Here is a 25,471-nt window from a genome sequence, read left to right as displayed (position 1 = left end):
ATAACAACCTAGTCTCCAAATGTCATTGATGTGCTGCTGCCTTATCCAATTGAAGTAAGGAGTTTGTATGCTCTCTCTGTGAATACATGGGGTTCTTCTGTCAAACAATGCACTTCATGAATGTTTCAATGTTCTGATGAGTATGTGACAAATAATGCTAATCTTTATCTTTAAAATTTTAAAATGAATCAACATTACAACAATGTCCATAAAAAGCAGTCATTTTATTTAGCAAAATTTGCTCATTAGACAAATCTTTAAAGACTCACAAATATGCAATTATCAGTTTCTAGTATTGTTCCAAATTACTTTCACCATTAAGAGGAACAACTGACACGAACGTCTTTAGCCCATGGAGGAGGACGAGAAGAATATCCTGCTCTCTCTGCTTCTGTCTGCTTTGTAAAAGGATGGCGTAAAATCTTCTGTAGCTGATGAACCTATTAGGAAAATGAAATGAACATAACATTTTTCACACGTAATACTGGAACCAGAAGCTGCACAGTTAACTTCTGTGTATTCAGATCAATATAATATTCCATATCAATATGGTATATTCATATATTCAAATACACAAAATAGTTAATCACTTAACTATGTTTCATTCTGCTTTCAAGTTTTTTCCTAACCTTTCAATGAATGGGAATCTGTAGGGATTCCACTCAGTATTCAGATTTACTATTTCGTCAAGTTCAGCGTCTGGAAGCTAAGACTTCCATCCATCATCTGTGTTTATCGCTGAATTCAGTACATTCAAGGATTAGCCAGTTTACAAATACCTATGGTAACTATATTTTAGCTGGAGCCTTCAGAGAAAGGAAAGGTGGTATGGTAAGAACTGGAGAACCCCTCGAGTATTTGCAATAGTCCAGCAGCTGCTCAAAGGACTAAAAACAATGCTGGTGAATAAAATGAAGCATGTCACTGATTTTCCTTCTGCAACCTACAAATTACAACTACTCTTTTCAATCCTTCTTCATAGTCTATATGAAACACAACATAAGGTATGAAGTAACATACTAATTAACAAAATTGAAGCTCTGAAATAAAGAGAGTCAATTGCAACACTGAAAAGAAAAAAAGCAAAAAGGCTTCTAAACAAAACCAGAGAATTGTGGTAAATTTTTTTTTCTTAATGGAAGATGGTTGAGGTCCTCCGTTGGTTGGGGTCAACCATGGATATTGCATCCTAGCTGTCTACATGTTATGCAAGCCAGGGCAGTACAACGCAGGGAGCAAGCTGTTGCCCACGTAGCACGCTCCCCTTCTCCTTGCAGCTGATGAATCCAAAGGAGCAACAGAGGACAGATACGATTTGGCAACAGTGGTGCCTCAGGGGTTGCCAGTCAGCGTTGAATTTAATGAAGGACTGTCTCAGGACTCCTAAGTCCAACAGAAGATGGCTGGCAGTGGTGTTTACGAGGTTTCACTGCTAGTACTATTTTTTATTTATTTATGTACTTAGATTTGGATATGCCAGGTAAAATTTGCAGATGACACCATGCTTGTAGATGCAGTAGACAGAGAGTAGGACAGTAACAGGCAGATAGATGAAAGATGAAAACTCAGACTGTGAAGTGATACATTTTGGTAGAAAGAATGAGAAGGGGCAATACAGGTTTAGTAGCACATTTCCGAAGAATGTGGAGAAACAGAGATAGTGCATAAGAGCATAAGAAACAGTGCATAAATATTTAAAAGTGGCAGGGTGTATTTGTGATGTGTTAAAAGAGGCATTAGGGATTCCTGTTCTTTATAAAAAATAATCTTTAGAAAATATTATTTGGATTATCACAATTCACCATACTGTCAGAAGAATATGAAAAGTCTGACAGGATGTGGAAGAGATAAGTGATTCCAGAGATGAATAATTTCAGTTACAAAGTTAGACTGGAAAATCTGGACTATTCACTTTTAACAGCTGAGAGCACATTTTATTAAGTGTACAAGATTATCATAGATTTAAATAATAGTAAAAAAGGGAAGGACTGTTGTATTAGCATATGGCTCAAGGACCAGGGGTCACATTCTAAAGTGAGGGACAAAAAAAAACAAGGATTTGTGAGGAAACCCTTCAGAATAGTGAGTTCCTAAACTCGTTAGGGCTTTCAAAAGTGGATTGGTACCGAGGATTAAGTAATTTTCAAGGGAAGGGCAAAGTTCAGGGAAATGAAACTGAATAGGTTTCTCTGTAGTGAGTCAATGTGCAGTATGTGATTATTTAGTAGAGGATGCTAATTAATTCAGAAAGATTAATTAGTGTCCTCTACAGAATATTCACATGGCAAACAATCTCACAGATATGATCTACCCAATTCAGACAGTGTGAATTATGAAGCACACATGGGGCATTAATGAATGGAAAACGATGAAGGAGAGGGTTTAGTTCTATGTTTGAATATGAGGTTTCTTATGAGGGTTTGCAGCTGGCTGCTCAATCACAAATCAGGATGTATAGTGTACTTTTAAAGATACGGTGGTATTGTTCATCTTTGTGGTGGCATAGCAGGTAATTGCCCATCATGCCTAGCACTATCCTGGCCATTTGCAGCATCACAAACTATTGGACCTCAGCATTACAGATACTAATGTTAAGCCAAAGCAGAAGCAGCTGAGAGCACTGAGCACAACAAATGCAAAGCTCCTAATGAAAATCCAACGGTGGCTTGGTAAAACAATGCAAAACACTAACAGCCACCTGGCCAAAAACTATCTGTTGCAGTGCTATTATCACACTGGTATCTAATCAATAAAATAGAAAATTGCATAACTGTGTTCTATCTACAGAATAATTCTACCTAAACAAAGTATTATTCAATAAGGTTTCTCCTGATGAAAAAAAAAATCATCAACATTATTGCCAAGTTGCACCTGACCACTAATTCAGCAGTTGTACAAAACATTGGTAAGGTCGCATTTGGCATAAGTGCTAAAGGATGTTGGAGAGGCCACATATAGAATCTTCTGTTCCGTATCTATTTACATAGAGATATGCCACAGTAACAGGCCTTTCCAGCCCAGTTACACCCATGTGACCAACTAACCAACTAACAATTAACCTTCCAGCTAATTGGAATGTAAAGAAACTGCAGCACCCAGAGGAAACCCATGTGGTCATGGCTAGAATGTACACACTCCTTACAGACAGCAACAGAATTGAACATGGGTTGATCGTACTATAACAGCATAAAGCTGTTACACCACTGTGTCATTCCTGGGAAAGGTGTCATTATGCTGGAAAGAGCAAGAGGTGAATGAGTGGTGATCTAATAGAGGTAATCAAATGCATTCATCCTGACTGTGCCCCTCCAGGTCATACACAATAGAGGGTGAAGGCAAACAGACTCTTTCCCACTGATAGCAATCAGGAACTAGAAGGCAGTTTAATGTTCAGAGAGGACAGATTTAATAGGAGTCAGAGGGGCAGGTTTGACATTCAGCCAGTGGTCTATAAATGGAATGAGCTATCAAAGGAAATAAATGATGCAGGTACATTAACAACGTTTAAAAGACACTTGGCATGGAAAAGTATGGAGGGATAATGGGCCAAATGGGAATTGCCAAAATGAGACTCTTAGTTGGAATGGACCATTGGGATGAAGGGCTGCTTTCATGCCTTATGACTCTATGACTTTAACCACTGAGCCGAATACATGGACGGAAGAGTTGAATTCCAGCAGAAAGGTGAGAAAAACTGCTCTCAATCAGAATTTGATTGATATGGCGAGAAGAGCTCTAGTTAAACACAGGTCAATGAAGTTTAGTTGACAAACCCTCCAGCAGCTGAAATCAAGCTTATAAAACTTTAAGCTGGTTGTGATTTAGATGGGTCGCTCATCTAAGCCTGATAATACAATTGCATGATTTTCTAAGGAAAGCCTTCTTAGACTGACCATTCAATCAATACTACCACAGTATTGAGCTCATTCATAACTCCTACACCAATAAAGAAGCTTACACCACCAATTAAGCTTCAGATGATCTAATTCTTTCAATATAGGAACAATATTTTAAGAGGTATGCCAAAGCTATATGGAGGATATTTTTAAGATGTCATCATATGTAAAGAAATTATACTTTGTGGGATAACTAGAAAAAATCCAATAATCCTAGATTACCAGTATGTTTAATACAGTGTTCAAAATTATGAAGAATTTTGTTATGGTGACTGGGAAGAAATTCTTAACATTAGCAATAACCAGTAAACTAATGCCACATAAACTAACAGAAGAACCAGAAGGAAGAATTTATTTTCAACGGTATTTTATTATCCAGAAAGCATCTCCTGAAAGACTAACGGTAAAGTACACACCAATTCATAGGAAAATCCTCAGGGAAATGAACAGAAGTTGAATTAATTGAATGAATCCAGTAAAAGCTTATAAAGGTTGAATGACCTTCTATGATACACGGCTTCGGAAGGATGTCCAAATGAAATGTTTCTTATTGCCCTGGCTGCTGCCTCTACTGGTGCTTAGCAATCACATTTTACTCTATTGTTTTCTACTTCCTTCCTTTTCCAGACCATGTATTATACCTCAACTTGCAACAGAATTACAAAGCATGCATTTACTTTAGAACTGTTTGTAAGAGAAATTTCACCAGCTAAACAAAGTAATATACTGGAGCCAATGACCTCCACTCTCTGAACTGAACCATTGTTGTTTTACAGTGCATTGTGCCAGTGGTGGCTCAGAAACCAGATTACTATAAAGCAGCTAATTTAAAACATTAAATGCAATAAAATTACCTCAGAGAAATCATTCCTCTCAGACTTTTTGATCGCTGACTCTGCCATCCAGTTGCGAAGAATATATCTTGGGTTAACAGCTTTAAAAGGAATATTAAGTAAGACAAACTTAATTTTAAACGTTCTTTATTGCATATATAAAATATGAACTATAACAACTACATAAAGAAAACCACTTTGAAAAATCTTACTTTGCATTCTGATTCTGCGTGCTTCATCTGAATCAACTGTGTTCCTACAAGAAACAATATTTGTAAAAATATTTTCCCCAAGATATAATGAGCTTATCATATAGAACTAAAATCATATAAGCAATAACAAGCTTGCACTCAATGTCAGTACAACCAAGGAATTGATCGTGGATTTCAGGAAGGGGAAGTCAGGAGAACACACATCAGTCCTCATCGAGGGGTCAATGGTGGAAAGAGTGAGTAGCTTCACGTTCCTGAGTGTCAACATCTCTGAAGAACTATCCTGGGCTCAACATATTGATGAGGTTACAAAGAAGGCACAACAGTGACTATAGTTTATTAGGGGTGTGAGGAAATTTGGAATATTACCGTAGATTCTAGCAAATTTATACAGATATACTGTGGAGAGCATTCTGACTGGTTGCATCACAGGATGGAGGCACCAATACACAGGATCAGAAAAAGCTGCAGAAGGTTGGAACTCAGCCAGCTCCATCATAGGCACCAGCATCCCCAACTTTGAGGACATTTTAAAAGGTAATGCCTCAAGTAGGCAGCATCAATCACTAAAGATTCTCACCATCCAGGACATACCCTCTTCTCATTAGTACCATCGGGGAAGAGGTACAGGAGCCTGAAGACACGCACTCATATTTTAGGAACAGCATCTTCCCCTCTGCCATCGGATTTCTAAACAGTCCATGAATCCATGAACACTAACTCACTATTTCTCTCTTTTTGCACTATTTATTTTTTATATTTCTTATGCAACTTTTTTATATATTGCACTATAATGCTGCCACAGAACAATAAATTCCAGAACAATGTCAGTGATCATAAATCTGATTCTGATTCTGTAACCACAAAAGTTGACTGCCTGGAAGGAGGGGATTTACATATTGTGTCTATATAAAATCTTTGCCAAAGCCCATCATAAAGACATTGGCCCCTTTCCAGCCTCCCCTGTCTCTTTTCCTCTTTTTCTCCAAACAGTAATGCAATTTTCTCACATAGTTCATAACTATCTCTGCCTCAAGTATTTTCTTTGGAAAGCATTCCATCATCCATCAATATTCCAGGCTAGGCACAACAGGACAATGGTAACACATTTGCACTAGTACTCCAGACTTTTGGAGTAATGCTAACAACTAATCATATATACTTATAAAGTGTCATTAGTTTACTAAAGTACAGTATGCCAAAGTTTATCACATACAACCAAATATGGCTTCAAATTATTTAAAGAAACAAAGAAGCAGATAATCAAGAGGGACAGCAGAGAAAGTTCCTTGGGACAATTGCTGGAATGAAGGGGCAGATGTACAAAGATGATTTGTGAGTCAGCATTTTGGGACTATGCTCATTGGAATACAGAAAAATGAGGCAATCTTTTGAAACATACACATTTTTGAGATGAACTGACAGTATTGATTCCAAGCAGATGCTTCTCCATATAGTAAAATCTAAAATGGGAGGGGGGGGGGCACAGTTTTGCATTATGGGTCACTCATTTCAGAGAAGAATGCGAAGATTTTTTTGAGAAGGTAGTATTTTCTACCCACAAGATACCATGAAGGCAGATTATCCGTATTATTAAATGCTGAATCATCCTCATTTTTTATATATGGGTTTTTTATGGTAGGGTAGGAGACATGAATCTAAAATAATAGTTCTTCTCCTGCAGACATCATTTTCTGCCTTTAGTTCAGGTTTCAGGCATCAATAATCTTTTCAAATACTGGCTATTCCTGATGGGTGACACAGTATTCTCCTTAATTTTAGATTTTCAGCAATTGCTGTCTTCTGCATAGCAGTTCCAACTTTTTTTTGGTTTCTGTCCTCCGAGCTCCCCATATTTATGCATCATCCAAACAGATGCCATGTCACCCTTCTGTCATCTGTGTCATCTTTCACACCTTGATTTTTACCTTATCACTGATATTAGTTTTGTTTTCCCAACCTCTCCCCTTTTTCACAGCCACTATTTTTCCAAGTTCTAGTTAGAAGTAACAATACTGTGATGTTCTTGGGGAGGAGAGGGTGGGGGGGGAGGGCATAGTTGACAGCCCCTCCCTACATTTCTAATGACCAGTACTGTTTATTGTTTCTGTGTTAAAATGCTTTTATGGACTATGGCGGGAACCTCCAGTTCATCTATTATTACATTTTAGCTTGGGTTATACAGTTATTTGCTTGTGTATTTCTGGGTCACCCTAACTGTAATGGGGGGGGTGTGATGGTCACCTCCCCCGTCTGTGTGAGACTGGTGGGGTTCACATTCTGGGTCATGATACCTGGTCTGTTTTGTGTCTATCACAATAAAATGTAAAGATAGTAATGGAAACAACTGTAAAGAATTGGAAGTCATTAAATGATTATTGTATATAATTTTATTTTTGAATAAAGTATATTTTGTTTAATAAAAAAAATAAAATGGTTGTTGAGTTCAACAAGCTTCCTTATCTGTCATTATGGACGAAATGCTCGCCACATTAGCATCAGGAGTGGGATGTGAGATAGATGACGCGATTGAAGAGCTGCGACGTCATATAGAGTGCCTTAAGATGCAGGGAATAAGATGAGGGGTGGAGTAGTATGCCTCCCCTGCACCCATGGGTTGTGCTCATGAAAACGAGACCTGCAGGGAGGACCTGGGAACCGAGCATTGTGCCTTCGCAGGAGCCCTGACGAAGCCAGCGTACCCAGGCTCCCCAACCCAGGAGACAGAGCAGAGCACACCACTCACCTCCATAACAACCCACACCGGAGAACTCAAGATGCCACATACATGGGAGGATGGGAACCACGGCAGAAGCTGCTGGAACAGGAGGAAGATCAAAGGGCCTCTACGATTTATGCCTCAAGGTCTACTCTGAAGCTCCCCTGGAGCCTTAACTGGTGCAAGTCAAACTTGCCACACGGCACAACACATGGAGCTCCACCGAGTCAGCGGTGCACCTTGCCCTGGCAATGGAGGGAGATGCCCTATGGGCACTCCTCGACCGAACGTCAGAGGAGCAGCGTGACTACAAGACTCTCGTAGTGGCGCTAGAGCAGCGTTTTGAGCAGTTGGAAGCAATGATGGAAGAACTGTGAAACAGATTGCGCCATCTTGGAGAAAGTCTGGGAGCACTGGCAGCTGATCTTCGCCACTGTGCTCGGTGTGACTACCCCCAGTTCCCTCCTGTGGCCCGGGAAGAGCTTGCCCTCCACACCTTTGTAAAGGTGCTGATGCTGGAGCATCTTTGACAGCATATTCGCCTGACGTTGCCATCATCGCTGGACAAAGTGCTGGCCGAGATGGAGAGGGCAGAAGCAATTTTAGCCCCCAAAGTGTTCCAGCGTCGCCTTGCATGCAGCGAACCCAACTTTGTATCACTGAGGGTGAGGAGGAGCCTGTGAAACAGGTCCAACCAGCGCCGCGCTGACCCCGCCACAGGCCACGAAACGAAACGTCATTTGGCCCAGGACTGCCCCACACCGGCACCATGCCACAGCTCAGAGCAGCCATTGGGAAATGCCGGAAGGGAGCGCTGCCCGAATTCTCCAGCAGGACCCCTCTGGGTCGGCTGTTTGGTTTTATGAGCAAGGCTTCTATGGGGATTGAATGGTGGAGGGCACCGGATGCCATGCATTGGTGGACATGGTGTCAATCATCACTATCATCCGTCTTGGTGTTCTCCCCAACACGGACCAGCCACCCCTGCCTGGGTGGATAACGATGTTATCCACCCAGGCTGTGGTCACCAGTGATGGTGCAGAGGGAAGAGGAGGCTGTGTATCGCAGTGGGAAGAAACGCAGTGGAGCACGAGGTGTGGCTCGCCAACATCCGAGAGTCCTGCATCCTCGGCCTGGACTTGCTGTCCCACTAGGCGGCCCATGTAGATGTGCTGGGGGCAACACTCTACCTCGGTGCTGAAGCCGTGTCTCTCTGGCAGGGCAGCAACCACACAGCGACCCAACACAACACAGCTGAACCACGGGCAAGTGACAGTGACAGCCAGCGTCAACCTCCCCACCACGGAGCAGCAGCTGCGCAGCGAACAGGTGAGCAATCCCGTGTTGGCCCGGGTGAGGGAATGGCCGAGTGTGGGACGACGGCCGGAGGGGACAAAGGTCTCCGCATTGGACCCAGGGACCAAAGCCCTATTCTCCCAGTGGGGATCATTGGAGGTCCACGACGGGTTGCTGTTCAGGCGGTGGCAGTTGTCCAATGGTGACAGACATCTCTCACAGCTGGTGGTCCATGGGGGTTCCACACCAAAGTGCAGTGGTCGGTGCACGGGCTGGTGGGGGCTGGCCATCTCAGCATTGCAAAGACATTGGACAGGCTGCGTGAAAGCTTCTACTGGCCTGGGTGCAGGCAGGACATGGAGCTGTTCGTGCAGTGCTGCGATGCTTGCAAGTCTCAGAAGGGGCTGGGCTGCCAGTTTAGGGTGCTAATGCAGTTTATGGTGGCAGCCCCAGTATAGGTCTACTGCCCCTCTGGAAGAACGGACTATCCCCTAGACCTGGAAGCCATTGGAAGGGGTCAGCCCTTGGCCACCACTAACCCAGAGTGGCTGAAGGAAGTAAGTGACATTCTGGGTGCCCTGCCTCTTGCCTCGAAAAGACGGTAGAGTCGACACCCACCGGAACTTTTGGACTTTGCAATGGACTCTGGGATTGCCGGGGATAGCTGACACCTCGGGTGGGCGCACTGTGATGTTCTGGTGGGGGCATGGTCGACAGCCCACCCCTGCATTTCTAATGACCAGTAGTGTTTATTGTTCTTGTGTTAAAATGCTTTGTGGGATTATGGTGGGAAGTTCCAGTTCATTTATTGTTATATTTTAGCTTGGGTTATACAGTTATTTGCCTGTGTATTTCTGGGTCACCCTAACTGTAACAGGGGTGTGTGATGGTCACCTCTCTCGTCTGTGTGAGACTGGTGGGGTTCACTCTCTGGGTCATGATGCCTGGTCTGTTTTGTGTCTATCACAATAAAACAGTTGTTGAGTTCAACGAGCTTCCTCATCTGTCATTATGGACCAAATGCTCACCACAATACTTTATTTCCCCAGGAGTAACTCTAGCATATTTACTTTTTTTTTTTAAGCATCGTATTGTCACAATTATCCTTTTGGAAACTTAGACTGGCAACATGACTCTCAAAAATTAGAAATAGCATACTCATCATATGAAAGACATCAGCAGCCACCAACTGGGTCATTAAGTACTTTGTTGAGTTTGTAGGAAATGTCACAGTAACATAGGCTGTTCCAATACTATCAATGGCAGATGTAAGTAAAGACAGAAAGGTGTCAAGCCTACAATCTGTGGATCAACCACGCATAGTGGTCAAATGTCTGAAGAAAGAATCAGCTTTTGCCGCAAATACAGGTTATAATGAAAACACACACCGAAGGTCATTGAACAGAATCAAGAAAGAGATTGATAGACATTTAAACTACTAATTAGTCAAGAAATGTGAAGCTAGCTCAGTATTGAAGTTATAGCTGAATCTTAGAATTGGTTTGAGGAGGATTTCATTTGCACAGATAGACACCTTTGAACATATATTCAGTCACTCAAAGAAGGCAGATGGGTTGTCAGTTGGTATCTGAATACAATAGCTATAATACTGAAACTGGCTAAGTGCACAGGGACTCGACTACTGGTTTATATTTGGGACCCATCCAAGTGAACTTCTACTACCATATGCTGTTTATTCACATTCAATTTTGTCTGCATTTCACTGACAACAGTTTCAGACAATTGGGGAAAAGTGTGGATTTAGATCAGCAGAATGGAATCCATTCCTAAGCAGGCTCCTAAAAATGTAATTTATTCTTAACATGTGAATTCTGTGGGAAGGAGAAAATTTTGCCATGTAATCTACATCAGGAACTCACAGAGCTGCCCTGTCCATTAGACTGACTGAATGTAATGCGCAACTAGAACTGCAAAATATTCAATAAATGTTTATAATAAGCCTGCTCATAAGTGATTGATAAAAATAGATTACTTTAATGTTTATATCTAAAATGGAAAATGGCTTATATAACTATCCATTTGTTTAACTTGAACACTGAAAAATATGTTAGAAAACTTGGTTGCAATTTTAATTTGCTTTGACCTGAAATTTAAGCTAAAATAATTAACTTATGGAATGGTTTTAAAGTAACCAAATTTGCACTGTGAGAACTAAAACAAAGGCAAAGTGGAATGGGGAAAGACATGCAAAACATTAGAAATATCCTCTGAAGAACTACAGTTATCAGTTAACAGCTATTATCAAACTGAAGAATTATAGTTCAAATAAATCTTTGGAAAATAAGCACACCTAATTGTAGTTATGATCTAGCTGATCATTGTAATCTATCAGTGAATGTGGATTTTATCTGTAATGTTTCATCTGTAATGGTTGAGTGAACTTAGCCTTTTCTCTTGGAGTGACAGCGGATGAGAGGTGACCTGATAGAGGTGTATAAGATGAGGGGAGGCATTGATCATGTGTATAGTCAGAGGCTTTTTTCCCAGGGCTGAAATGGCTATCACGAGAGGGCACAGTTTTAACGTGTTTGGAAGTAGGTACAGAGGAGATATAAGGGGTAAGTTTTTTACACAGAGAGTGGTGAGTGCATGGAATGGGCTGCCGGTGACGGTGGTGGAGGCGGATACCTTAGGGTCTTTTAAGAGACTCCTGGATAGGTACATGGAGCTCTGAAAAATAGAGGGCTCTGGGTAAGCATAGGTAATTTCTAAGGTAAGTACAAACGTTGTACATGTTTGGCACAGCATGGTGGCTGACGGGCCTGTATTGTGCTGTAGGTTTTCTAAGTTTCTATGTTTATTTACAAACATTAGTAATTAAAAAACCTTGTATCGGGCTTTGAGTTTAAAGACTGATATGTTAGAAGTGTAGGAATGTATGGCACTTGAATCACAAAACACTATTAAAGAACATTTTGATGCATTGCTCAAGAGCTTTAAATGGTCATGTTCCACTCAGAAGGGTTCAGTTCAAATGCAGGACCATATTGCTGAAGTTGGGGTGTTGTGTACTCTCATTTATGTTGGTTCAATTTAGGGTTAAATAACCCCAGCTCTCATTGCCTTTTTTAGCCCTTCTACAATATCTTTTGCCTTCATGATATAACAGAATTACAGAATCATTTTAATCCATTGCACCGAAGGAGGCTATTCACCCCAACAAGACCACATTCTCACAATAGCAGTTTGCTAATTTGTCTTCCTACCTCTCAGTCAACATCCCTTTAAGCCACAGCACTTCATGTGTTCAGTCAAGTACAATTTATTGTGATGAGATATTCTGCTTCCACCATCTAACCACGCTTCCATGTAGTGAGTTCTACATCCCATCTGCTTTTGGATGAAAAATATTTTCCTCAACTTTCTATCTAGAAACATTTGAAAGTTCTACTTATGCTAAAGCTAAACTTCACATGACTAAATACTCTCACTAGCCATGAACTTGTGATAGCTTTTAAATTTCTTCCCGATTTTGCAGCCTCAAAATGTTCCAGCCTTCTAAATCAGCACCCTTGATATGTTCACTGACAGAACTTACTTTAGAAATTTAAGAATACGTTTGTAATTCCTGCTATTTATAAAGGCAACCAGGAAATTAATCATCTTTGAAATAATTCAACCAAAATAGTGGGCAAATATTAAATCTGATAAATTAAACTGATAAAATCCTCAAACTCAATTTTATTACTTCTTTTTAATCAAAAGACCTAGATTAGATTAGTTTATTGTCAATGAAATTCCTTGCTTGCCTGAAATTTGCAGGATAAGTATACATGGTAATAATATGTACATACAACAATAAATACAGTAATGAACATGAAACAGGATGGTGCAAAGATTGTAGTACAATCTGAAGTGCAAAAAGAATAATCAAGTGACAATAATTAAGAGATATTGAATTAAGAGTCCGAGTATAAATTCAAATATATCTTTGCACAAGTCTTTGAAGGCACCTTACAAAATGAATGAATTCTCACCTCTTCAATCTTAACAGATACAGATTAATCCAATCCAAGAATTTCTCATGTTTTGCAAGGTCCTGAAGAGCCCAGTATTCCTACAGCAGAAACATCTTTATTTTATCACCATAATTATTGCGCTGGATTACATAAAGATATTTGACACAAATCATTCAAGCCAATTAGTCCACTTTCTCCCTCATAAGTTTACCTAACTTCAATCCATGTATGCTATCTGCATATACTACTTTCTGTTTCACATTCTCAACATCCATTAGGTTAAAAAGTTTTTCTCAAAGCCCCATTCGATATTTTGGTGATTACCACATATAGATAGTATCTAACTTTGACATTCCCTACAAAGAGATGTATTCTTTCCATCAAAACGTTCCATGATTTTAAAAGATCTTTACAAGTCATTCCTCATTCTTTTCTCAAGATCCTGTTTATCTTTTCTAGCTATGCATATTTACTTTTTTCTGGTAACTAGGTATGACTTTCATAAGGCTATCAGGCTTGCAGGATGTTCCAGATAACATGGCCGGACAGTATCACTGATAAGAACACATCCTTCTGCAATTAGCTCAATGCATTCCATTCATGTTTGACCAGAAAGTCAATGAAATGACAGCACCCAACTGTGACATTCTCTGATGCACCTGTACCTGGTTATTGTCACAGATGTCAGATTAGCCTTCCTGAGAGTGAACCCACAGAAAGTGACTAGCCTGGATTAAGTTCCCACCATTGCCTGCAATGTATAAGCTAACAGAAATATTTGCAGACATCTTTAATCTCTCTCTACTTCAGTCTAGGGTCTCCACCTGCTTTAACAAGACCACTAGCATCCAGGTGTCAGTGGAAAATGAGGTAACGTGTTGATGATAATAGCCCAATGGCCTTGACAACCATCAGTCTGAAGTGTTTTGAGAGGCTGGTCAACTTCACCCTTCCAGGCAACCTTAGATCTCTGCAAGTCATCCATCATAGTAACAGGTCTACAGCAGATGCTATCTCCCCAGCCCTACAATCATCTCTGGAATACCTGGATAATAAGGATATCTATGCCAGACTCCTATTTATTGACTATAATCCAAGATTATCCTCAACACCAGTGCCTCACAAGGCAGAATCATCAGCACCTTACTTTACTCCCAAAACACAATGATGTAGGCTAATTCTGCTCTAACTCCACTTATAACCTTAAAGACGACTCCACCATGGTGAGCTGGATCTCAAACTATTTGATAGAATACAGGAAGGTGAGGAGGTGAAGCATCGCAGAAACTTCTCCACTTGCTGACTGACTCTGACTAACTGTTGGTTTGTTGGTTTGCGGATAATAGCCAGAGGACGAACTCACTGAGGTGCAGCAGGTTCGCCAGAAGCGGGAGATGAACTGTGGGTCCCAATATGACACAATTTCCAGAGGGAAACCGTGGAAGCAAACTGAGTACATGTTGGAGAACGCAGGGTCCACGAACTCAGCACTGACAAAAGTTTAGGAAGGGAAATGAAGTGGGCCGCCTTGGAGAACAGGTCCATCACTGTCGTGATCACCGTGACTCCATCGGAAGGTGGCAAACCTGTGATGAAGTTCACGGCAATGTTGGACCATCGGTGTCAAGAGACAGGTAGGAGTCACAGGAACCCACAGGGCCACTGGATGGAGGAACCGTACTTGGGTATATACATTGAGGACAGGCAGTGACAAACTGATGATCATGGTGGGTCACCAAAACCAGTGTTTCAGAAAATCTAAGGTCCATCGTGGCTGGAGAGGGGTGAGGAGTGAGCCTACTGGAGTGCTACAGAGCATAAGTCTGCTGGCACGGACATGCAGTTGTCAGGTGTGTCAGCCTGAGCAGGCTCATGCTTTAGGGTTTGGCTGATCTAAATGTTAATATCCAAGACAATTGGAGCGAGGATCTGGGAAGGTGGACCGATGGGCTGATGGTCGATCTCTGTGTCAGCTAGGTCGAACTGTCGTGACAGGTGCTTGCCTTGGTGTTCTTGGATTCAGGTCAGTAGGAGATGGTGAAGTTGAATTGCTTGAAGAAGAGAACCTAGTGAACCTGATGTGAGTTAGCAGGTCTGCTGAATGGATATGTGTTTCTAGTGGTCAGTCCAGATCATAAAAATTTCAGTGTTCCCCATCAGCCAATATCTCCATTCCTCCAAGGCCCATTTAAAGATGAGTAGCTCCCTGTTTCCTACTCCATAATAGAGCTGTGTAGAGTTGAACTTGCACAAGAAGGTGGCACAAGGGTGTTCCTTCTCATCCAATCCTTATGGGGAGAGGATGGCCTCAGCATTTATGTCAGATGTAGCCACCTCTACCACTAAAGGTCCAGAGAGATTCAACCGGCAAAGAATGAAAGCAGTGGTGAGGCCTCTCAAGCTCCTCGAAAGAGTGGTCCCCAGCTGCAGACCAAGTTATCTGGGAGGTCAGTGATTAGGTGAGGGAGGGGAGGGGTGCGGCAATTTGGCTGTAGCTCTTGATGAGATGGCGGTAGAAATTAGAGAAGCACAAGAAGCACCGCAGATGTTTTGAGCAACTGCAATCAGGGCCATTCAATGAGGGCATGCACCTCCTCTGGATTCACGGCTTTGCCTTTTGGGGGTGGGGGGGAATCTAGGAAGAAGATGATTCGGGTATGGAACTGGCAATTTTCTAATTTGCAGTACAGTTGGTTTTTGAGGAAATGCTTAAGGACTGACAGACATTGTCTTGGAGTCCATGGAGAAGATTAGGACTCATTGATGTAGATGAACACACACCTGTATAGAATGTCTCAGAGAATCTCATAAATGAAAGTTTGGAAATCAGCTAGACTGTTGGAAAGTACGAAATACATCACCAAGTATTTGTAGTGGCCGGTGGGTTTTATGAATGCCATCTTCTACTCATTCCCCTGGTGGATGAAGATCAGGTTGTGTGTTCTCTGTAGATCCAGCTAGGTGAAGATCTAGACCCCTCAGAGTGTTTTGAATGCATTAGCCGTTAAGGGGAGAGGGTAGTGGTTCTTACTGATGATTTTGTTGAGTCCACAATAGTCAATACAGGGATAGCAACCCCAATCTTTCTGTTGACAAAGAAGAATCCTGCACCAGCTAAGGACTGGGATGGTCAACTAAAGCCATCTGTTCTGGCAATGTAGCCATTTATAGCTTAGGTCTCAGGAGCGGAAAGGCAGAACAGATGACCTAGAAGAGGGGCAGTAGCTGGAGGTTGATTGTGCAATTGTCTGGTGTATAAGGAAGCAGGGTGCTGGCTTCCCTTTTAATGAAGGTGATGGCTAAATCATGGCATTCCTGTGGGAATCTGGTGAGGTTAAGAGTTCCGTCTCCATGGACTCATGAGGTGAAGTCAACTGAGGTTGTAGGCAGGTGACCCAGCAGGTGGGTCCCCAACTCAGCAGTGAACTGGATGACTAGGCAAAGTGAGGGTTGTGAGTGGAGAGACAGAGGTAACCCAAGATGAGTGGAGTGTTAGATGAGTCAATAAGGAGGAATTGGATGGACTCACAGTGGTGTCTGATGCTCATATACACAGGCCATGTGTATGCTCTGACCACCCCAGACCCCAAAGGATGTCCATTAATGGTCATGATGCTGAAGGGGTGTGAGACAGGCTCAATAGGAATTCTAAGCTGCACACAGAATCCGGTCCAGAAAGTTGCTTGCTGTGCTGAAATCCATCAGAGCCTCCTGTGCAAGCAGTGCCATCAACAAAGACAGAATGAGTTGGACTATGGACCAGGGTGAAATTATCTGATAGAAGGTTCCTCATCTCTACCTGCTGGTGACACTTCCCCAGACACAGTGGCCATTTGATGTGTGGGTGATCAGCTGCTCCACATTAAGTACACAAGTTGTTTTTCCACCGGTTCTCAGTCTTGGGAGATCCCCCTAACTGCATGAGTTCTGGAGGCATTGCTGAAGAGATTCCAGCAGTCTGAAATGGTTCTGGAAGTGGAACAGTTCTGGCTGGTGATCTGGATATTGTTCCATAAGATGCCTGTCAACACCAAAGTAATGAGTTGTTCGAGGTTGATCACTATCTCCCAAGTAGACAGTTCATCTTTCAAGTGCTCTGAGAGGCTCTGATGTTAATGGACCAGCAGCATTTCCATATTCCAGCTGCACTCCTCCGTGATGGTCCCGCATTCCACTGTGTAATTCAGCACACAGCACAAGCCTTGATACAGGTGAGGTATCCAATCCATTGCCTTCCTTCCACTCCCCAGATTGTCGAGAACCCGGTGCATCTCAGCAGTGAATTCCTCACATTTATTGTCCCAGTTAGTGGCAGCCCTGGTCAGAGCTTGCAGATTAAGATAGAGATCAGTCCGTAGAATACAGAGATGGCTGCACATTGAAGTGCAAGACACACTGGGGCAGGATGTTTACAGCAGCAGATTGGGAATCCATCAAAGTGTTTGGGTAGCGGAATCCAGGGATCCAGAGAAGGAGGTTGACTGCATGGGGTATTACAAAGAGACAGAGAGTTGTTAGAGAGTGCCAAGCAGATAGTCAATAGTTTCCTGCTACTTTTGGATCATGTACTTGTGTTGGCAGACAACTTCCTTTAGGCAAGCAAACGCTGTTGGGTCAATCGCTGGTTCACCCATCCTGTCAGAAGAAGTACAGGAGGCAGGATCCAAACACAGATCAGCAGAGACAATTTAGTGGTGAATGGTCACTTCAATAGTAAACTGCAAAATAACAAGTCATAAGGAGCCACAAATCAAGTGAGAACAGATACCTAACACGATAAGACAAACAAGGTAACTGAACGCTGGAAGCAACTGGCTGAGGCCAACTGGTTCCATGAATAAACAAGGGCTGTGGATCAGAGCTGGTTTTTTTTGATGAGTTGGAAATGAGTGGCAGGTGACTGTAACTGGTTGGAGACTGGGAAGTACCCCTCTGTGCAGCCTGACACCACCAGGCTCAAGGACAGCTTCTACTTGGCTATTATAAAACTCTTGAATAGAAAATTTATATGGTGAAGTGAACTCTTGATCTATTAATGTTTATCATTATTGCCCTTGTACCATCTCTACCTGGACTGCACTTCCTCTGTAACTATAGCACTATATTCTGCACTCTGTTTTAATTTTTCCTTTTGTACCAACATGATGTACTAACATATGGAATGAAAGGGATGCAACCTAAAGCTTTTCAGTGTATCTTGATACATGTGACAATAATGAACCAATTACACCTTTGCAAATCCTTTCTGCATCTCTCCAGTGCTCCTACAGTATATTCCTGGTATAAGTAGCAACTGAAGCTTCATATTGAACTCCAAGTGTGATCCAATGGAGGTTTGAAATAGGTTTAGTATAACTTTCCTACTTTACAATTCTGTCCCACTAGAATTGTCTCAGAAAGGATATGTTGTCATTAGACAGTCCCGAGGAGGTTCATGAGGATGATGCTGGGAATGAAATGGTTAACATATCAAAAGCGTTTGGCAGCTTTGGGCCTGCACTCACTGGAATTTAGAACAATGCAAAGGGACCTCATTGAAACCTACCAAACATTGGAAGGAATTGATAGGGTGGATGTGGAGAGGATGTTTCCTTTGGTGAGGGCATCCAGAACTAGAGGCCACAGCCTCAAAATTGAGGGGCAACCTTTTAGAACAGAGTTAAGGAGGATTTATTTTAGCCAGAGAGTAATTCATCTATAGAATGCTCTACCACAGACTGCGGTGAAGGCCAAGTCCGTGAGTATATTTAAGGCAGAAGTTGATCATTTCTTGATCAGTCACGGCATCAAAGGATATGGCGAGAATGCATATGGTTTGAGTGGGATCCGGGATCAGCCATGACAGAAAGGCGGAGCAGACTCAATGGGCAGAATGGCCTAACCTATACAGTTTAATGTACATTTTATATGCTCTTATTAACATGTAGCATAACTATTTATAATCTGGTGTATTTGTATTCAGAGACAACTTTGTTGCACAAACCCATTTGTCTTCATTATCTTTCAAGTAATAAGTGAAATTGCTACCCTTCCTAACAAAATGTACTACTTCACATTTATGTGCATTGAACTCAGTTTACTTACTATTCTACTAGGCTTATTTAGATTGGAAGCCACAATAATTTCTCAGTGTTTAATAAAACAAGATCCTTGGAGGTGAATTGCTTGCCTGTTTGCCATGCAGATTTGCAATTCCAAGCTAGATGAAGCTCACAGGAAAAGTACAACTATTTTTATCCAACAGCCAGTTTCTCTAGTGGACAAGCTCTAGACGGTCCTTCATATAGAATATGTACAGTTCCATACGACTTACCTGAGAAATGTTGTTAACCTCAAGATGCTTCTTTGTAATTTCACTAAGCTGGCGAAATGTCATTGTGAAATCTGCTCTTGTATCCTCCATCAACTACAGAAGTGGAAGAGTTTATCTGAGATGTTCATATCACAATTCTTATATGCAATTATTCTAAAAGACTAGAAGACTTTCGAGAATTTACTAAAGGAGCTTAAAATAAAGCTAAAAAATAGGATGTACAGTGGATTCTGGTTAATTCAGCTACTGGTTAATCAGGGCACCCGCTTGTTTGGGACAATGCTTAAACAACAAAAACAAATAGCCAGAATTCTCTTGGTTTATTTGGAACACTACAGGGCTTAATTAAGACAGAAGACTGTTGCCGAACAGTTTCTAACTAGCTTCAGTTGCATACACCTGTGTAGCCATTAGACACTGCTCTGCGTCCAAATAGTGTCTGAATAGCTGTTTAAGTAGCGTCAGTTGCATGTGTTTATGTTGAAAAAGCAGTGATTTTTGTCATTGACAGTTGGCAAGAAATAAGCAGTAAGACAATTCAGAACTGTTTTGATCACTGTGGTTTTTAGCATTCAGGATTGGAGATGCCAGAAACAGCAGGGAGTGAAAATAAAATGATTTCACTACTTCAAAAAGTTAAGCACTATGAAGAATTTAAAGGTGTTGCCAATCAACTTGAATGTTACAATAAAAATGAAGATTTGGAGGAGCTAATCACCGAAAATATTGTATGAAGGTGGTCCATTATCTGCACTAGGTGTCTGTGCTGATTTTATTCACTTACAGACAACCTAAACTACACTGGATGAATTCCCCTGTCGATAACTATTAGGAACTAATATATAGTTTTATAATACCGTAGTAGAATAGGTAATTTTCTGATTTGTTCTCTATTTCATTTAAATACATAATTTGTTACTCAGTTAAATGGCGGTTTGTCTTTTTTATACATTTTTATCCGCTTCCATAATACTCTGGCTAATCTGGGCAGCCGCTTAATTGGGTCAAAATGTACTGTCCCAATTAACTGGAATCCACTGTATTTGCATTTTGAAATAAGCAAAGCAAGTATACATTTAAATTGGGAAATAAACTTAATTTGTACACATATGAAACATCTGCGAACAGAAAATATTACTGACATTCATGCTTTATAAATAAGTTCAACATTTATCTATTTGCAATCTTATCTCAGAGTTGGCAGACAGGATCTTTATAATTTTTCTCAACTGTAGCCAAGACTGTTGGTTTCACAGGCTTTCAATAACAGGATTGATGAAAACAGTGAGGAGTGAATTTACTATATTAACTGGCATGAAAATGGATGAATACTTCTCAACTATATTTACCCTTGGAGGAGGACATGGAAATTAATGAGCTCAGTGTAAAGAGCAATATCTGAAGCAAATCAACATTACAAAGGATGTGTTGAAGATCTCAAAATGGATATAGGTGGATAGATCTGTGGCCTTGATCAAGTGTATCTCAGGAAACAAGAGAGGAGAGTGCTGGGGCCAGATAAGAGGGTTTTGTATCTTTTTCGGCCATATATAAGGTACCAGAATACTGGCAGATAGCCAATATTTTGCCTTTATTTAAGAAGGACGGCAGAGATAAGCCGGGGAACTAAAGGCCAGTGAGCCTTACCTTAGTGGTGGAAAAGATTTTAGAAGTGATTCTAACGAACAGGAGTTAAGTGTATTGGAAGGCCAAGGAATGGCAAGGTTTGGTCAGCCTACTTTGTGCATGGGAAAAATCCACAGATTTGAATGAGTTTTTTGAGGAAGTGACATAAGATTGATAAGGGCAGTGTGTTGCCTTTAAGGCATTTGTTTAGTTTATTATATTTTCGCTTTAGTAATTCATTTGTTATCGTTTTCTAGTCAAAGTTAAGATTGTTTAAAGTAAATTTGTTGTCTGTGATATATCGCGGCATGCGATGACACCACACGAGGTTTCACTGCGTCTTGTGGGAAAATACCGGTTTGGAAAAACGGGAAGGAGGGGGCTTGTGTGTGCAGGATCAGCGCGAGAAAAGTTTTCTTTCTATGCACTAGAAACATTAGAGAAGCAACGCCGTAAGTTCATGAGATAATCGATATGTTGAATTAAAATTGTTAACGCTGATTCTGTTAAAAGTAATGACGGTTGATAAAGTTTATGTTTTCTATTATTTAAAGAGTTGCGGATAGTTTGTGTTGCAGTGTATTTAAAGCCAGTCGATGGCGTAGGTAGATTCTGACTGTATGTTGCACTTTAATGTAAGTTGTGGAGAGCGCCCTCTTCTTTGTGGTGGCGTGCTGGGGAGGCAACATTAAGAAGAGGGACGCCTCACGTCTTAATAAGCTGGTAAGGAAGGCGGGCTCTGTTGTGGGCACAGAACTGGAGAGTATGACATCAGTGGCAGAGCGGAGGGCGCTGAGTAGGCTACGGTCAATCATGGAAAACCCTGAACATCCTCTGCACAGCACCATCCAGAGACAGAGAAGCAGCTTCAGCGGCAGGTTGCTGTCAATGCAATGCTCCTCAGACAGGATGAAGAGATCATTACTCCCCGACGCCATTCGGCTCTACAATTTAACCACCAGGGGAAAGACATGTTAAAGTGCCGGGGTTAGGACTGAGCTTAAGTTACCACTCATTGCACTTTAGTAAACTATTTAAGAACTTTTTAAAAGCTATTTATTAATGCTTTTTGGGAGGGTGATTTTAGATGCATATCATATTTATACTGAGTTAAATACTGTATGTAATTAGTTTTGCTACAATAAGTGTATGGGACACTGGAAAAATGTTGAATTTCCCCTTGGGGATGAATAAAGTATCTATCTATCTATCTCTCTATCTATAGTTGTTGTAGTTTCACTTTTGCAAGTATTTATGATGTAAATGTAATGTCAAGAAGGAAACAAATACTGTATATATTTTGTATTGTTTTATCAACAGTTTTCACCATACATTAATGTAGAAGAGTGAACAATAAATGGTTAATCTCACTGGGACCGCCTCATTGATTGGTTTATGCTTGGTGTTTAGTTCAGAGTTCTTTTATACCTGTGCGAGAACACTACAGGCAGGGTGATAGAAGTTATTTACATGAGCTTCAGCGAGGCCTTTGACTAGATCCTGCCCACATGATAGGTTGATCTAGAGGGATAGGACACATGGGATCCAGGGATAGCTAGATAATTGAATACAAAGTGGCCCAGGGGTAGGAGGCAGACAGTAGTAGCAGAGGGCTGTATTTCAGATTGGAAGCCTATGACCAGTGGTGCACCACAGGGATCAGTGATGCTGGACCTCTGTTGATTTTTATGTTCTGGATGAAGATGTAAATGACATGATTATTAAGTTTGCAGGTGCACCAAAATTGGTGGAGACACTGGTACCTGCAGCAAATAAAACTGCTACAAGAACTCAGTGGTTCAAGTAAGATCTGTGGAGAAAAAGGGACATTCACAGATACTGCTCACTGGAAGTAGCAATACAGAGAGACAGGATGGTGAAAAAGGTGTACAGAATGTTTGTATTTATTGGCTTAGGCACTGGTTAGGCCACATTTACAGTTCTGGTCACCATACTACAGGAAGGATGTGATTAAGCTAGAGAAGATGCAGAAACAATTCACTAGGATGTTCATAGAATGAGGTATATGGAGAGACTGAATAGGCTAGGTCTGTTTCCCCTGGACCAAAGGAGGCTGAAAGTTCTCTAAAATTAGGAGAGATATTGGAAGAGTAGATAGCCAGTGACTGCTTCCATTGAGGGTTGTCAAAAGCTAGAGGACACAGCTTTCAGGTGAGAGGAAGAAGGTTTAAGGTGATCTGAGGGTAAAGTTTTCAGATGAAGTGTAGTTGGTATCTGGAATGAGCTGCCAGAGGAAGTGCTGGAGGGAGGAACAGTAACAGCATTTAGATCAGGATGCAGATTCAGAACTTGGCAAATATGTAAATGGGTAAGATTGTACAGTTGGACATTTGAGAGGAAAAGCAATAGCATAAATCAAACAAATGAACACAGGCTTAATGATGTAATATGCTTACCTTCAACAAAGATGCAATCAAGTAGTTATCATTATAATCAAACCCAGGTAAGCCCAATTTAGCTTTAAATATTTCCACAAATCTAAAAATTAGTTACAAGATAAAATAGATGCCATGTTAGTGCCTATCAGTACTTTAGGTAATATACATATACATAGTTGTAAGCATGGATTCAAAAATCCTGTACGGTAAAATAGTTTATAATTTTCAAAAATAAACTTTCAATTTGTTCTATTCCAGAACTGAAAATAAAACATGGTTTGAGAAGATAACAAATTAACATTTTTGCAAATACACTTACTTCCATCATCAAGAAATCATTAAGTCTTCAGAAATGTAAAAAAAACCTTTAAACTATGAGCAACACACTCAAACTTCCAGTAGTGTCTCCGTCCCTTCATCTTTTCCTTGTCTCATGCTATCGCCTTGGCCGCCCATCACCTCCCTCTGATGCTCTCCTCCCCCACCCCCTTTCTTTAATCTTTCTTCCATGGTCTTCTGTCTCTTTCAACAATCAACTTCCCAGCTCTTTGCTTCATCCCTCCCCCTCCAAATTTCTCCTATCTCCTGGTGTGTTTCTCTTTCCTCCCCTCACCTTTCAAATCAACTCCGCAGCTTTTTTTCTCTCTTGTCCTGCCTAAAGGTTTCGACCTGAAATGTTGACCGTGCTTTTTTCCATAGATGCTGCCTAGTCTGCTGAGTTCCTCCAGCATTTTGTGTGTGTTGCTCTGATTTCCAGCATCTACACATTTTCTTTTGTTTGTGTCTTTAGTCTATGAAGCTGTTCTTTTTTCTCAGAATGTTGTAAGGAAAATTTCTTGCTGTTAATATTATTTGAATTAAGGTTTTTGTAACTTGTACAGTCCTTTTGGATCATCTATTGGGAAACTGCTAAAATAAATCTAAAATACTGATATTCTTTCTGAGGTCAGGAAGGAGGTGATTTTATCAAAATTTTACTAAATCACTTGTGCCTTGTAATTTGTTGAATCTAGGGAATTGCTTCATAGTCAATGATATATAAGATACATAGTACCTTTACATTCCTTATAACAGCAATACTGCCAATAAAATATATTGTTTTCAGAAAAGCTGAGGTGAAAGATCAGTAGGAAAGTAAAGGAAATGAATAAAAAATGTGACATCTTGTAACAAGACTATTTTCAAACTTATAAAACTGCATCTTAAATCCAAACAATTGGGTAAAAACAGAATGATGGACTTTAACTAAACAGATTTGACTTTTTCAGCTTTCTTTCATGGTAGCTTCATGGAAGGTTGTTATTACACTTAACTATCTCACATGGTTTTCTGAAGGTACCAAATAAATTATTGAAACAGTCTTCCATCATACTTGAGGCAGTACTACTAGGTCATAATAAAATCTGAGGGTACATTTGGCTTTGTTGTACTTATGGCACTTAGTAGAACTACTGTCTTGTGGGCCACTGTGACCTCCAAACTTTTGAAAGCAAACTGAGCTAAGTCTTTACACTCCAAAGAAAAAATGTGGGAAGCAACACTGCCTGACATTTTACCCAAATTGTGACCGTGCTTTTAATCCAATTATTGCCTCAAAAGTTCATTTTTAATTATTTTTGAACAAAGTGCTTCACTGTCACTTTATGCAATTGCATAATGAAAGTTAGTGTTGATTATTATTGCCATTTTCCATAGTCTTTTGATGAATCAATCTTCAATGTGGTATTTCTAAGGTCCAGTTAGAAAATGACCCCAAAGAAAACTGCATAACCCACTGTTTCGTTGTGCTATAAATATCAATAAATAAAAAGTTAACATTTATTTTAGAATTTTTGATTCACTACAGCCCAAATATTGATCCTTGTGTTTTTTGGTTCTATAAAGTTCAACATGAGACAATACAATGCATTTAACCAATGTCAAGTCAACAATCAAAACTGGCCTTTGAAATGTTCTGTTCAAATTCATTGAAATTTATGTTTGGCGTGTGGCCAAGTGGTTAAGGCGTTGGTTGCTAGTTCGAGCCTCAGCTAAGGCCTTGAGCAAGGCACTTAACCACACATTGCTCAGCGACGACACTGGTGCTAAGTTGTATAGGCCCTGGCCCTTCCCTTGGACAACATCGGTGGCGTGGATAGGGGAGACTTGCAGCCTGGGCAACTGCCAGTCTCCCATGCAACTTCCAAGGCACAAATCC

General features: G+C 40.9%; 1 protein-coding gene across 3 annotated transcripts in view; it reads right to left on the bottom strand.

Moving 5' to 3' along the window:
* Nucleotides 1-205: 205 nt before the first annotated feature.
* The window catches only part of LOC132395439 (protein adenylyltransferase SelO-like), a 68,354-nt gene continuing 43,088 nt past the window's right edge, over nucleotides 206-25,471 (bottom strand). For 2 of the 3 annotated variants that reach the window (XM_059972050.1, XM_059972048.1), the window contains 6 exons: nucleotides 23,293-23,374; nucleotides 19,250-19,342; nucleotides 12,955-13,034; nucleotides 4,942-4,985; nucleotides 4,751-4,830; nucleotides 206-440 (listed from right to left, as the gene is read on the bottom strand). In XM_059972050.1, coding sequence (XP_059828033.1) covers nucleotides 318-440; nucleotides 4,751-4,830; nucleotides 4,942-4,985; nucleotides 12,955-13,034; nucleotides 19,250-19,342; nucleotides 23,293-23,374 — 502 coding nt within the window. In that variant the 3' untranslated portion in view covers nucleotides 206-317. Of the gene's footprint in view, nucleotides 441-4,750; nucleotides 4,831-4,941; nucleotides 4,986-10,983; nucleotides 12,311-12,954; nucleotides 13,035-19,249; nucleotides 19,343-23,292; nucleotides 23,375-25,471 lie in introns of those variants that run through there. The other variant, XM_059972051.1, reaches the window with a different exon arrangement.

This window comes from Hypanus sabinus, chromosome 6, assembly GCF_030144855.1.
Source record: "Hypanus sabinus isolate sHypSab1 chromosome 6, sHypSab1.hap1, whole genome shotgun sequence".
NCBI classification, from domain to species: Eukaryota; Metazoa; Chordata; class Chondrichthyes; order Myliobatiformes; family Dasyatidae; genus Hypanus; species Hypanus sabinus.
The sequence above is the reverse complement of the archived record's forward strand: the minus strand, read 5'-3'. Positions and strand labels throughout refer to the sequence as shown.